This window comes from Rhinichthys klamathensis, unplaced genomic scaffold (genome assembly GCF_029890125.1).
Source record: "Rhinichthys klamathensis goyatoka isolate OS25496 unplaced genomic scaffold, OSU_Roscu_1.1 h1tg000103l_1, whole genome shotgun sequence".
In the NCBI taxonomy this organism is placed as follows: domain Eukaryota; kingdom Metazoa; phylum Chordata; class Actinopteri; order Cypriniformes; family Leuciscidae; genus Rhinichthys; species Rhinichthys klamathensis.
In genome coordinates this window covers 2612774-2628562 of record NW_026606642.1, presented here as the reverse complement: position 1 = coordinate 2628562, position 15789 = coordinate 2612774, and the positions used below count along the sequence as shown (strand labels likewise).

At 35.6% G+C, this 15789-nt stretch overlaps 4 protein-coding genes across 4 annotated transcripts in view; 1 reads left to right on the top strand and 3 right to left on the bottom strand.

Moving 5' to 3' along the window:
• Nucleotides 1-6368, top strand: part of LOC130086914 (uncharacterized) — a 308209-nt gene extending 301841 nt beyond the window's left edge. Inside the window, exons 2-4 of the mRNA XM_056253144.1 lie at nt 5135-5406; nt 5620-6004; nt 6221-6368. Of these exons, the coding sequence (XP_056109119.1) occupies nt 5176-5406; nt 5620-6004; nt 6221-6339 (735 nt within the window). The 5' untranslated portion in view covers nt 5135-5175 and the 3' untranslated portion in view covers nt 6340-6368. The remainder of the gene's footprint in view (nt 1-5134; nt 5407-5619; nt 6005-6220) is intronic.
• Nucleotides 1-15789, bottom strand: part of LOC130086998 (SLAM family member 5-like) — a 290538-nt gene that overhangs the window by 119716 nt on the left and 155033 nt on the right. The gene's annotated exons all lie outside the window — the stretch shown is intronic.
• The window catches only part of LOC130086935 (SLAM family member 9-like), a 171386-nt gene that overhangs the window by 1079 nt on the left and 154518 nt on the right, over nt 1-15789 (bottom strand). The window contains exon 2 of the mRNA XM_056253178.1: nt 252-557. Coding sequence (XP_056109153.1) covers nt 252-540 — 289 coding nt within the window. The 5' untranslated portion in view covers nt 541-557. The remainder of the gene's footprint in view (nt 1-251; nt 558-15789) is intronic.
• Nucleotides 1-15789, bottom strand: part of LOC130086987 (uncharacterized) — a 170394-nt gene that overhangs the window by 94858 nt on the left and 59747 nt on the right. The gene's annotated exons all lie outside the window — the stretch shown is intronic.

The following is a 15789-nucleotide window of genomic DNA, read 5'->3' as shown; positions in this document are numbered from 1 at the left end:
CACCAGATGGAGCCTTAGGGTGGTGGTGATTTCACGAATTATTATCACGATTATTTTTGTAATTTTACAAAAGAAAAGGAAACAGGAAAAATACTGTAGAAATAATACAGTCGGTAAAAAAAGAGAATTTGTAATTTTACAGAGTTTTAAGTACAATTTAAAATTAAAGAAAAATACTATCAAATGTTTTCTTTTCTGTAAAATTAGATTTATTTTACAATGTAATAAATACAAGAAAATGAATAACTCACAATAGACAGTGAGATTGAAACTCTTGCTCAGATTTATGATCATCTCTAGTTTATAAACTCCAGTGTGTTCAGTTGTGGTGTGTGTGATGGTCAGAGATCCAGTTTGATTGTCCAGCTTCAGTCTGTCTCTGAATCTCCCATCAGGAACATCATCATATACAGTCATGCTGTCGTCCAGTACATTGATTTCAGCTATTACAGTGTTTTCATCTCCAAACCTCCACAGAATCTGATCATCATCCATCATTTCAGTGAGATCAGAGTTTAGAGAGACTGAATCTCCCTCCATCACTGACACTGACTTCACTGCATCTGTGTCAGCAAACACTGAAGAACAGAGTTAGAGTTAGATTAAAGCTTATGTCAGTAGTTTTTGTAACTATTTCAAAGCAAAGTGAACAACAAACAGACGGAGCAGCACAGACAAAAAAACTAAATGAAAAGAAAGATCAACAGACAGAAGAAGAAATGTGAATAACTGGTGAAAACCGTTTAGGAAAACAATATTTATATTCAGTACAAAACTCCTGGCCTTTGTATTTAGAGATTCTGAATCATGTGTTTACCAATGTTGCTGTACAATAATTTTAGAAGAATTTCTGCCTCAACTTTAAAACTAGTTGTATCTTTGCTTCAAATAATTTACGGGGATATTCAGATATGAAGAGTGTTCATTTTCTGATTGAATCTGTTCATAATTTGATGATCTGTGATGAGAGACATGAATCCAAATGAGATCTGACTTATAGTAAGTAATCTGCTCTTTTGCAGGGTATCTTTTATCTGGAAATAACAAATGTGAATCGATCATATTACCCATATGAAAAGTGAAGCATGAACTAAAACAGTAAAACAATAAAAACACTTACCGAACCGTTGCCACAAACACAAGCTGAACAAAACACCAACATGAACCATTTTCATTGAGCACTGTAACATTATAACGTAAATCTCTGAAGTGTGATATTAATATAGTGTGTGTGTGTGTGGATCCTCCCCCATCAGGACCACCTATCAGAGGCCACACACACTAGATATTATATAGCATTTATTAAGACTTGCTAGTGACAGAAAACATTATGTAACAGGCAGTTATTAAAATGATCACAAGTTTGCAGCATCTTTTCTGATTTCTGCAGTCTTTCTTTTTGAAGTGTCTCTGTATGTTAAACACACACCAGAAAAAGAAGTATAAGTGTCATGAATAAATATATATCTTCATTTATAATGCCTGTGTGAAATATGAGTCCATGAGTGATGCGTGATGGTAAGAGTCCTGTATATCTGTGACTATTGGACTGTTTCTGAAACTTCAGTGTTTATAAAGCTGTTTTTGTGAAAAGGAAATCTGATCATGAGGTTCATATGAACAGGAGAGGAAATAAAGACACTCTTTACCCACAGACAACTGACACACACACACATCATGTGCCTAACAATAATACACACAGGTTTTCCACTCTTCAGGTCAGACTACATTTCTCTGTAAATAAACGAGACCGCAGAAATTTCACTTTGACACACACACTGAGCTGCTGCTGTCACATTCACTGAAATATCTGAGCCAGAAAAACACATTCGCTGTGGTTTGTCTGTTTAAATAGAATGTTTTTTTTAAACAAAACGTAAACAACATTGAATATGTTTGGGTGATTTGTTTACCTAATTAGTTAGTCCGACACATTCAAGCCTGTTTGCATTCAGTTGTGAACATGCTTTGTCTTTCTCACTGAAGCTGGATTTACATGCTTTCTATAGCATATAGGGAATGCAAGAACTGAACATGTGCAACTTGAATGCAATTTTTGTTGGGGGGGGGGGGGGGGGGGGGGGGGTGTATGCATGGGTGTAAATTCATCATCACCCACGTTTACAGGCTAAAGATCCTCTATGAATTGCATCCTAATTCACTACAATAGTTTAAGTTTGTGCAGGGCTCATGTTATGCAGTTCTAAATGTAGGTTGGGGGAGGAGCCTAATCATTCAGTCCTGTCAATCATCATATGTTTGGATAACATGTTTTTATTAAGGAAAAGTCATATTCATTTGAATGAAGTAAAACAGATGAAAAATGTAAGACATCTCATAACAAAAGAAAGATGAACAGGGACATTCAAAAAATAAATGCATAATTGACAAGAGCAATTGAAATCGACCCAGATGAAAACTCTGTGTCTTTTCACCGCATTCTTGACAGGAGGAGCTAAAACTAGCGATGGCTGACACGAAACAGTCGTTCCGATCGCTTTGCGAGATCCCGAAGCGCAGATGTTTCGAAACACTGATCCGAAGCGTGATTCAAAACACCCATGTCACGTGACAATGGCCAAACGAAGCCTCGATCCGCCGAATCAGCGTTTGATTGACACGGTCACGAACAGACCACACAATCGCACATCTGTATAAAAGTGAAATCAACGCATATTGGTTTTTGTGAGAGGAGTTTTATTTTGAGATAGCGGATTTTGGTGATATAGTGACATAGTGCGATTTGATTAGTTATAGGCTATTTAGGCTTACATTTAAATTTACACAACACATTGACTGATAGGCTAGAGACAGACAGAGTATAGTGACACATTAATAGATAAATAGATATAAATATATAGACAGCTAGATTAATAGATACATTTGCCCATAACTCATGATCCACTAACTTACTAGAAAGAGAGTGTAGGCTAATCTTTCCTCATTTGTATGTCCTAGCTAAAAATATATATTTGCATGCCAGCAGCAACAAATGTCCCTTGTGAGAGGATTTTTTCAAAGGCTGGAGAAATTACAAGCTTCACATATTAGAAAAATACAATAATAAAAAAATAACACATTTTTTAATGGCTCGTCAAGGTTGTTTCAGATCAACACCTGCAAGTGACCACTAGGTGTCACACTAGAGACGGGTGTCGGATTGATTCGAAGCTTTGAAACAATATGTCCCATTTGGTTCAACTGTTTCATTGCTTCACGAAGCCTCGACCTGCCCATCACTAGCTAAAACAGGAAAGAAAGCAAAGGTGTGTGTGTTGCTAAAAAAAAGAAGACGAAAAATGTGTGTTGCTTTCCTTTTACTACTTTCACTTAGCAAATGATGCTCCATGCGTGACATATGTAATTCTTCTTCTTCTTCTGTTTGTGTGTTCTATGACAGAGAGTTTACCGCCTCCTACAGGACTAGTGCAGTCAGCATGAGGAAGTTCAGTTGTTCTGGAAGGTCTTGTGTTTTTCCAGACATGACAGAATCAAAATGTTACCAATTAAGTAAATAAATAAATAAATAATCACAGAATTAAAAAGTGTTTGTAATATATATATAATCGTTTTAGTTGTATTGATCTGTTCTGCAAAGACTATTACAGTAAGTATTCTGCACTGTGATTTCAGTAAACATGATTTTTTTTTTCAGAAGAAATGTGTGAACAGTGTTTTTTTAGATTAATCTTCCTGTGGATTTAAGTTGTTAATCAATGAATGCAATCTAATGAGCATTTTACTAAATCTAAAAAACAAAAAAACAAAAACAATAAAAAAAACACATTATAACATATAGCCTATTTAAAATTAATTAATTAATTAATTAATTAATTAATTAATTAATTAATTAATTAATTATAACGCAAAAACAAGAAGCACAGGCCGTACATGAGTGTGATTCACTGCTCAGACTCGAGCAGCTCAAAGTAAACCTCTACTGACTTCTGTACAGAGATGCGGTTTGATGAGTTGATGAAAATAAACTGCTTCTGGGTCATCAGTGTGTCTATTCACACATGTGGTTTGTGTGCGTGTGATCCACTGATGGAACCACGAGAAAACAAAGTTAGTGTTAGTTAGTAACCATAAGTGACCATCCTAAGACCATCACATCTTTTTAATATCAAAATATCGATTTGAAATGTATGGCTCCTCTCAAAACAAGCAAACAAAAAACGTAAAAGGTGCATCCGGTCCGCCATCTACAACAGTGTTATACTAATATAGAGGAATATTAATAACCAAGAGTATCAGTAGTGTGCAGTGAGAGGGTGTTGCTGAAATATTATTGGTGGAGGAATCAGACGCAGAAACACTCTCTCACAGTTTCACACTGTCCTGTTAGTTCACTATCTCTCTGTCTCTGTAGTGTTCATATATAGAGCTGTTATCTGAGAATGCTTCACATGTTAGTGTTGTTCTGCGTCTGTCGTCTGGCCGGTGAGTTATAATCATTATTCATTTTAAGACTTTAGCTACATTATATTTAAAGAGATGTAATACAGAGACATAAGTACTTTTAATCAGATTTAAGTTAAAAGATGCTCAAACTGAAACAGATCTAATTTAAACCACAAGAGAAAAATACAGGAACAGCAAATGATTTTTGGTTAATCTCGCTACTCTGAAGTTTATTTTACTGTTTGTTGTATATAGTTTCTGATTTCTTAATAAAAAAAAATTGATAATGAAACATAATACTACATTTTGAAACTAAGATTGAACTATATATTTTCATATGTGCAAGTACAAAGTAAAGTCAAGGGTTTAAGGACTGTTCATTTGGGTCTTTTAGTCGATGTAGTTTCTGTATGAAACATTATTGGAGTGTTTTAACCGCTTTACCTGATTTGCATATTTGGCTTCATAACCCTTCATTCTCCAGAGCAGAGTCACTGAAGGAGCCAATCAGATTTAAGATGAGACACAATCACCCCTGTGGCTCCTCCCACATATCACACGTATTGTGATAACACTGTATTGATAACTAAAAATAACATCACAAAAAATATTAATCACTGGCTACTTCTCTTTGATTTTCTCTGCATTTTGACTGTGCTGCTGTTCTTTATTACATTTACACAATTGGTTGTTTTAAGAAAATCAGCAAAGTTATTAATCTGTTCTCCAGGAGTGTTTGCTGGTTCAGATGCAGTGAAGTCAGTGTCAGTGATGGAGGGAGATTCAGTCTCTCTAAACTCTGATCTCACTGAAATGATGGAGGAAGATCTGATTCTGTGGAGGTTTGGAGATGAAAACACTTTAATAGTTAAAATCAATGTAATGGACAACAGCATGACTGTATATGATGATGTTACTGATGGGAGATTCAGAGACAGACTGAAGCTGGATCATCAAACTGGATCTCTGATCATCACACACACCACAACTGAACATACTGGAGTGGAGTTTATAAACTACAGACCAACAGTGTGAGAAAGAGTTACAGTCTCACTGTCTTTAGTGAGTTAAATATTGTTTTATCTGTTTTTAGCATCAAAGTGGGGGTATTTTAGTTATAAAAATGACAAAATCATTTCAATTAAATAATTTTCCTCTCTGATATTTATCCATATGTGTAAATAATAATCATTTATATGTACAGTATATATGGAGAGGAATGAAGATCACACCGGACACTTACTGACTGACGTCAATAAACACTTTCTAAACTATTCACGTTTCTCTTTCTCAGCTCGTCTGCCTGTTCCTGTCATCATCAGTGACTCTTCACACTGTTCATCATCATCATCATCATCATCATCATCATCATGTTCATTGGTGTGTTCATCAGTGTTGAATGTGAGTGATGTGACTCTCTCCTGGTACGCAGGAATGAGTGTATTGTCCAGCATCAGTGTGTGTGATCTCAGCATCAGTCTCTCTCTACCTCTGGAGGTGGAATATCAGGATAAAAACACCTACAGCTGTGTGCTGAACAATCCCATCAGCAACCAGACCACACATCTGGACATCAACACACTCTGCCACACATGTGCAGGTACAGCAGCACTGATGATATATGTGCTGTTGTCTTTCTTTTTTTTCTTTCATTCAATTAACGTTTTTCAGAGCCCAAAATAAACCCCACATAATTTTCTTCTTTTCTTTCAACATTGCTGTTTTTATCATATTTACAGTACCTGTGATTGTGCAGTTTGGATTTGCTGAAACTGTTGGCTTGTTGAAAATCACTATTTTATCATTGGTTATTTAGAAGTCCACTGCTGTGGATCTACAGAAGCTGTGATCCGATTGGTCGTCTCTGCTGTGGTGGGCGTGGCTACTGTCATTCTTCTGGTTTATGACATCAGATCCACAAGAGGAGGAGACTAATGGAAGATCAGTTGAGGAATCAACAGCAGTGACCCCCGTATAGTTTATTATGAATGAGAACTCAGTGTAAAGATATGTCTTTAAATAACGACATTTGCGTAAAGAACCAAACAACATGTTTACATTGCTAGAATGATCTGTACCGTTGATCTATCAGAACCTGTAGAAATGACGTCAACTGATCATCCATGTTCCTGAAATATTGTATGTTTGTTTTTAGTGTCCTTAGTTACTTCGAGGCTGGCTCCTCTTTTTCTACAGCTGTTGGAAGTATAGAAGATCTCTTCAGTAAACTGTGACTAATTGAACTTCAAAGGACATATTATGCTTTTTTTACATGATCAGCTTTCATTCAGATTATTTTTGGGGGGATTTTACTACTTTAAACTACAATTTTAAAATTAATTGGCCTAAGAATTTCTTTAACAATCCCCTCTTCACAGTATTATCCCTGATTATATATATTTTTTCTACAGTTGGTTACAGTTGAATTTTATCTTTGTAATTACAGTCAGAAAGAAAAAAGCAAACTGAGTAAAAAACAAGTGAAATAGCAATAGTATGTTGTACTGACAAATGCTTATGGAGTTTACTTTCATTAGAGTTAAAGTAATAGCCTACTTGATCATTTATACGTTTTCTAGAGGATTTCTTCATAGGCTATAGCTACTCAGAATGACTATTTTCAACAACTAAATTTAAAGTGAAATGTGTACTACTGTGTATTATGCTGACTCCCAGAGTGCACATCAACATGAATAAATTAAGCAATTGCTTTGTTTTACAAATTTTTTTTTGGCTTTTTTTGACTATTTTATTTGATGTCTTGTGTCAGTAGCCTTGTAGCACAACAAAGACAGCAATTTGTTTTATTGAAATTAATTTAGTCTTATAAAAATCAATTTAATTGTTACCATTTGTTGTGTTTTGCCTACTGAATGCTGATGTCTGTGGCTCAAGCAGAGCCAATTGCAAGATATTGTCGCTACAGGGGATTATATCAATCAAAAATAAATACATTTGAGAGTAGCCTATATGACGTAAGTGTTAATAATAGGATTTGAATCGATCATAATTATACATGAAAAGTAAAGTAATTAATGTTGGTCGTTATGACAGAAACGAAGCTTTTCTTGGTGACCCCTGCTGATCAAAACAGTGTAAATGCAGAGAAATCTCAGATTATAGTGGCGCTGAAATCACGTGACTTTGGCAGTTTGATACACAATCCAAATCTGGTTCGTAACAAATAATTCGCAAAGGTTTCGGAACTTCTGGACTGTCAGTTGTCAGATGCCTTCTATCCAACAATGTCAATAAAGAGTCATTTATGAATAATCAACCTTTGATTTATTATTTAAAGCGAATTATATTTCATTTTTTTTCAGCAAATCTTGGAAAATTTAATTTCCTGGTTAGGACACTGTGTGGCGCTTTAGTAGTAGGCTATACAATTACAATATGCGTACTCATCCCTCTAGTGGTCAAATTCTGATATAGTTTCATTTGTTTATAGTTTCACTCCATCATCTGCAATTGGGTTCCACTTCCAGTACATGAAGCAGAGGAATTTAATGAGGTAGTAGACAAAATATATCGCGTATGAACCTATGTTTAAGATACAGACGCATACGTTGGAAACAAAGTTGTATGTTGAATATTTCCACTTGATAAGACAATCACCCCCTCCCATCCAGATCAAAAAGTTGCTCGATGACGTCTGAGGAAAAAACATTAGGCTATCACTTAATTTACAGTTGTTCATTTGTTCAACGCAAAGTCTCAAAGAAACCGAGTCGCAGGGGATAAACACTGCTCTGGCACTTGTATTGTGCTACTGTAATATAGCCTACAGTTGTGAACAAAGAAGGTCATTTGGCGCGTTTCATACATCTGCTTGTTCATTGTACATCTCCCTGGCAACAGCGCCATGTTCGCGTGGGGTCGTCATGCCCGTATATCCAATTAACGTTGTTAAATCTGACTTCAACTGATAGTAGCCTATAGTAGATGTAGGAAATTACGATACTGAATAGTGTTCTGAGGAACTATAAAGTTGTAAATAGCATTGGCATTGCACAGTCATAGTTGTTATGGAAATTTTAATATTGACTGATTAATAATAGACATAGCACTGAAATATCGTATGGTCTCTTGTTCCTGAGTTACGAGAACAGAGAATCTTGTGTTTTTGGTATCATGTTTACTCAGCGAGAGAATACAGAGCCCACACCTTTCTGGTGATTTAGGTTGCAAATGAAGAGCCTTTTGTTTTCAAGAACAAAGGACAATTTGACCTGTCTGGGAAGGAGGGGTTTTACCATGCCAAAGAACTGTATAAGATGTCATGTTTTGTGAAATCAAACAGGGCTCCTTTTTCACACACTGGGCTGCGGTGTCTGAAGGGGGTCCTCAGAAGAATAAAGCCTTTACTCTTTGAAACAATTTGCCTCTGGAAAGTTTTCTTGACCCTTGATGCTGTTTACTGTTAATATCTGAAAATTGCTATTACATAGTCCTCCTGTGGTTCAGACACGAATGATTGCTGGGCTCATTGTAAGTATAAGGAGAAGTTAGTAGCCTAAACATCCAGCGAGTGTTTACCACCACACTGAACTCCTTAACCGCACTAAAGTCATTAAAACAGCTCAGAATACATTGGCAGGTGAAGATCTACACCAATCTGTCTCTCACAAGTCTGTGGCCAGAGATTGGCGCAACCGAGATCATAAAGGTAAGATTTGTGTTTCCATAGACGTGTTTCCATACATTGTTTATTTAGTGAGCACTTACACATTCATGCGGTTCAGAAATTATGAATCTGTAATATATCTGTCATAAATACTAAATGTAAATAAATACAAATTATAAAGACACAATTTGGTTAAATTGTTTATTTTATTTTACTTTCACTTTCACTATTGTGTTGTTTCCAAGCTGGTAAACTGAAAAAAATTGCTTCATTCGAGATATGTTTTCCACGCAGGTCGTGAGAGCATATGGCAGCTCATAACACAGCATTCACCAATAATTTGTTTGTGGATTATGAGCATTGAAAAAGCAAATGCATAACTTACATTTATATTATTTTTAATAATTACTTATTAAGTAAACCATTAAGTATATCTGTTCTTATAATGCAGAATAGGTCTTAATAAGTATTTATAAATATATTTATAGAATAGTACTTATTTATAAATGGAGCTATAATTCATTATTAGCATGGACTTCATAGAAAGTGTTACCATGCATCCCAATGTGCATGCATGTAACATTAGTATTTTTTAAATACTATTTAGGGCAGATAGGGTGGATAGTATGCACATTGGGACGCAGGGTCAGTCTATAATAGTAGTAGTAGTGTCTGTGTCCTAAAGTCCCAGAATGCATTGCATTGCTGACGTCACACCGAACGCTGTGAGATTGTTTAGAAATTAGGAATGGTGAGAACATTGTGCTTGGTACGGTTTTCATCAATAAACCAAACTTGGGTTTCCAGCCGATGAAGTTTAAATCCAGACTGGCTAGCGCTACCCATAAGGTTTACTCCTTAGGTCACATTCAACTACTTAGTTTACACTACAAAAGCAATCCTGTGCAGATGAAACCATTTTTAGACTATTTGTTCAGATTTTTTCCTTTCGATCAACCCATTTTTTAAAGATTTGATTTTAAGATTGAAGGCCGTTCAAATACAATATTGTTTTTTGGAGGCATAAGTGTATAAGGTCATGTAGAGATGCAAATGCCCTCTAATATCAATCACAAATTATATATTTTTATATTTCTGTCAGATTCAGTATTTCATAGCAGAGTTGTTTTGTGTAGAGCAGAAGTCGGATTGTGAACTTCAACTGAGCAGGAATGGAAAAAACAAACACCTTTCAACCACATACAATTCTCGCAAACTCACAAAAAGACAAAATTCACACCTCACCCACCTACTAGTGCGTCTCTAACATAAACGTCCAGTAACAGACACACACTCTTGCAAAAGCTGTTTGTGACCATCACATCAAACCACATTTCTTTCCGATCTGAAGAAAGAAGACCACCGCAGTTTTCAGTCTGACTCACGCTGAGCTGCTGACTGTTTTAAATGCATGCATTTACTGAGTTGCATTCAAGACAAAAACATTGTATAAGATTTAATCATATTGATTTTATCATACAAGAGCATATTATTCTATTTTGATATTCAGACATGTGAATAATGTTGTGCGTTGAAATTACCATGAATTACAGTAATAAAAATGCATTTAATGCCCCATGATCAGTTGTATGATGATGCTTGCTCTTTTTAATTTTATTAGAATAAACAAATCGCACATTAATAAGATTACAGTAAACTGACTATTACTTACTAAGAAAACAGCTGGTAACACTTTATTTTGATAGTCCACTTTAGACAGTCTAATAACTACAAGTAACTTTACAACTACATGTCAACTAACTATCATTAGAGTGTTAGTAGACTGTCTAATATCTGCTAACACATCTGACTTGTTATCGAGATGATGATGGTCCAACAGACATTTAACTGACTATAAGTAACTACATGTCATCTTATTCTACTAACCCGAGCCTAACAGTCTACTGATACTCTAAGGCGAGTTAGGCCCTGTCCCAAATGGCACCCTAACCACTTCATCGTTCATCATGGGGTGTCTTTACATTGACTTAACGGACACGGGCACACGGCAGCCATTGTAAGTCCACAAGACCGAAAGTGCATATGAAGTGTGCCATTTGGGACAGGGCCTTAGTTGACGTAGTTGCAAAGTTACTTAAAGTTAGTAGAATGTGTAAAGTGGACAATAGAAATAAAGTGTTACCAATCATCTAAATGACATGACCAAGAGATATATTTATAATATCACATAATATTTTTCTCACAGAGAATAAATTAGTAAAAGATGGTCTTTTGCAAAAGGATCATCATACTTTGCGAAAATCTTGCACAAACATTGCAAAACTCATCATTACAAAAAAAAGAAGAGAGCTACATTGAGTTTGATCAACAACTCATGGTGACGCCTGCATACACCACCTCATCCTTCTCTTTAAACCTCTGTAAGAAATAACAAACACAGAAGATGTTTTTTTTTTTTCTTGGGTTGTTTCAACCGAACTTTGGGTCAAATATAGAGCAACCCAAACATCGAGTTTGACCCAAAGTTGGGTTGAAACATTCCAGCATTCCAGCATTCAGTGTATCTGTTTTTTTATTTATTAACATTCTATGCTTTCTTATAAATACATATAATGACACTGAACTTGAGACAACAAAATGGACAGCCGCATTTGTAAATACTATTTACTGTTCGTATTACTTAAACAATTGTTGCATCAGCAAAAAAACACAAATGCCAATGAAATAAAATGTAGTCTTATTGAATCATATATAGATTGATATACAATATATAAGATATTTGCATACGTTTCAAGCTCAACTGGCCTGTTTCCTATCTCATATACACTCAACAGAAATATTTGCAACATTTTGACACTTTAAGTTAAAAAAACACATCTAAATGTGCTAGCTGCTAAAACAGAGACACCACACACAGGCATTATCTCACCCTTTTATGTGAATGCTGCTTGCGGTGTGTTGTATCAGCATATATTACCTCTTCTTTGTGGGTTTGAACTGTTAAAACAATAGAAAATATGTATCATTGAAATGTATGAATGCACCATGTTATCAACTATCAGTCTTTAAATATATGTGATTGTTCACAAAATGTAGATGTTTTATAACTATTTTTTTCACTTCAGCAATAGGTAACTTGCCCTCTTCGCCTGTTTTTCTCAGTCTCTTGCAGATGCAGAAGATCCCAACCACAGCAACAATCAGCAGAGAGCCAGAAGCAGCAGTGGAGATCAACACTGGATTTACATGCGTAATGCCTACAGAGATACATTAATGTAAGTCAGGTCTGATCGATGTATAGCAGGCTACGTGTCAAGGAAAAAAACTATTAAGGGATCCTTTCAGTTGGCACATTATTATATTAAAGATAGCCTACATTTAATGTAGTGTCGGCCCAGATCCGGGCCACATCTGGTACATGTTGATTCCACCCGTACCAGATGTGGGCCGGATCTGGGCCGATACTATGTTGCTGTCTGGGTAGGCCTATTAAAGAACAGGTTAAATTTATTCAAATATGATATGCAATAAAGTGCATATATTTAGCTTTTCTGAGGTAGATGTAACATTACATGATGCATTGTTCGCAAGCTGTTTTATTGACTTATTTCTGTGGTTGAAATAATTAATGAACGATGACACAACATACAGATTGTACAGTAAGTTGTACTGTATCTTTAACATACCTGAACATATCTTTAGCACACCATACCCCTCTGATGCACATAATCATTCTCTGACACAATAGCTGTAATTCACGTTTGACATATGCGCTTGAAATAAACAATAAATATCAATTTCTTCATCAGTTTATTAACATTTACGGAATAGGAATTTATTACATACATGTACATATTAGGCTACATATTGTAATCTCACTGGAGGAAGGTTTCCTCAAGGGAATCTGCCCTTATGTTGAGGTTTGATTATTTAAGTAATTCATATCAACACTTAATAAAGCAAGATGCCCTTGTGGAATGTAAAAATGTGTGGATTATTTAAACTGTTCATGCAAAACGTGACAGTGGGAGGATAATTTATGCATGCCCCAGGTGGTTTTACAGGGAAAAAAAAGAGAAATAGGATGCGCTGTTGCATGCATGCATGCTCACAAACTGTTGCACCCTCTTTTACTTATAGGCCACATACATACACAGTGAAAAGTTTAAGGAGTCTTACGTCGCTATTTCCTCAAAATTAGCCTTTTTAAAATGTATTATCAATTTGGGTTAAACATTTTGTGTTTACAGTTGTGAAATGTGAAAGCATTGTTAGGGATTTTAGGTGTGACTCCTGTATTTCATACACAAACACAGAATGATATATTCATTTCTGCACTGAAATGCATTTGTCACTCCCAAGACTTTACGGTGTGATTGTGGCATTCAAAGTACTTTTAATTTGAAATGATAGCCTGCTAGCATTGAAAGCATATGAACCCATCCTCCCTGCAAATCGCCCTCCAAAGCCACACTTCCTCCAAAACACATAAACACGCGCAGACGACTACATCCTGTGTCATTCACCGGTGAGAGAACTTTACAGTGAGTAACAGCCTACTACAATAAGCAATGCTATACTTGCTAACTTCAACTTGCTAACTAACTTGCTTAACTTTAGCGTAATGCGGTTACAAAAAAAAATTGAAAATGACGGCTGGAATACGTGACACGACTTTTAAAATCTGAACAGATTTTAAAATGCTAGGTATCATTGCTGACTTTGTAAATGCTTAAAGAGAATATCAGAGCATCAATCAACTGAGGACCATATACTACCAGTCTCAAGCAGAAATGGACATAAACGGATGTAAACATCTCAAATTGGCTCAAAATATCCTACATATTTATCCTCCAGCTGGATATACAAATCTGAAAAGTCTGAAGATAAAGAAAATCTCAGTTTGTGTACATTATACACTGATTTTCTACAACTAATGTTGACTCCTGCAGACTGCAAATGAGGGCAAACATTTAGACAAAAGTTTTTTAGTGTATTTCAGCCTTTAGAATGCCTATTGCCCAATCAGAATCATGAAATCAACAGCATTATGGTTCAAATCATATTAACAAAAGAACTGAATTCGTTTGAGTTTCTACGGAGCCCCTAAAGGGACATGGTGATGAAAAAAAAATGAGATGGGATAATTATTTTTTTCAAAGCTTTTGCGTTATCTTGCAAAACCTGTTATGAGTTCGGACAAACACTTCCTGTTTAATGTCCCGCTGGCAGTGTTTCAGAGCTCCATAGGTTAATGTTTCATAGATACGATACATACAATAGCGTTTCATAGCGTTTTAATATAAAGAAATGCAGTCAGTGCTTAACTCAAGGAGTTCAGTGAAGTTGTCAATATATTCACAGATTCGAACTTCCCGGATCAATAACTCGTGATCTAAACGTTGTTAACACACAAATGACACAGTTTTCCAATCCTCAGATAACGAGCTACAAACCAATGTGCCTCAAAGCGAGACTTTTAATTTAAATTGATCTCTATCAGAATTTAGAAGTTAATTATGCTAATTGCATCGGTAACTGTATTAGCATAGTTAATAGCAGGGCAGGTTTAGTGTGACAACATGCCCCACTGCACAACTGGGATTTAAACCGGGTTCTTCTTAGCGAAGCATTAAAGAACTATCTCAACAGATTTGTCTAATTTGAAATAAACACAAAAAACATTGGTGAAAAATATACTTAAGAAATTAACTTTTGCTATGGTTAAATAAATGTTCAGTGATATCTTCCAAAGATTTTTTAATTTTGGTGCAACATTTTCTCTATATAGTGGTGATATGGCAACTAGAAAATACATCAAGTTTCATCATTGGCATGTGTGTGAAGTTTTAAACCATGAGTGTTAAAACTAGCCCCGCGTTAGTTTGTGCCTCGCTCTCCCCGATAGTACACAGGGTGAATAACGCTTCTCTACTCACCATTGACAGTAACATTGTATCTGTATTCTTTCACTCTTCTGCCACTGTTGGTTATCAGATAGAGTCCAGAGTCTGTGGTTGTGGTGTGTGTGATGGTCAGCGATCCAGTCTGATGATCCAGCTTCAGTCTGTCTCTGAATCTCCCATCAGGACCATCACATGTTTCGAATATTTCAGCCGCTGCGTTGATTTCAGCTATCAGAGACTTTTGCTCTCCAAACTTCCACGTTATAAAATCTTCTTTCTGTATTTCAGTAAAATTAGTGTGTAAAGTGACAGAATCTCCCTCACTGATGGATAACGTCTTTATGGCACCACAAAACCCTGTGAAACAGAAACATTTTACATTACCGTAAGATATTCAGTGTGTCAAAACAAGTTGGTTTAACTAGGTTTAAAACTAAAACATATTTTGAAATTACAATCTTTGGAAATACACTTTAAACATTGAAGTTAATTAAGCTTTTGAAATAAAAAAAGGCAGTACAATTATATAAAATTGGCAAAAAAGAAAGAAAGAAAAAGACAGCAATTTGTACGAGGCCAAGCACAATGGCTGCAGATCTGTTTTAAGTAAATTTAATATGAAATAGCGTGTCTTCCTATGATTTTAGGAAAGCATAAGTAGAATTATAATGTAATGTTGGTTAGAACTGCTAGATCTAACAGTGATATAAATCTGCTAGTGAAGTTATAAAAACATGTTTTTAACTTACCAACCAGACGCCAAAAGCACAAAGTGCAAAAAACAAATGCGTCAGACATATTCTTTCACAGACCAGGGGTCTGAAATGGTATCGCTCTAGACATGTGATGAACCTGAGAACATCTGTGGTCTGCTCTACTGCAAAGAAATGA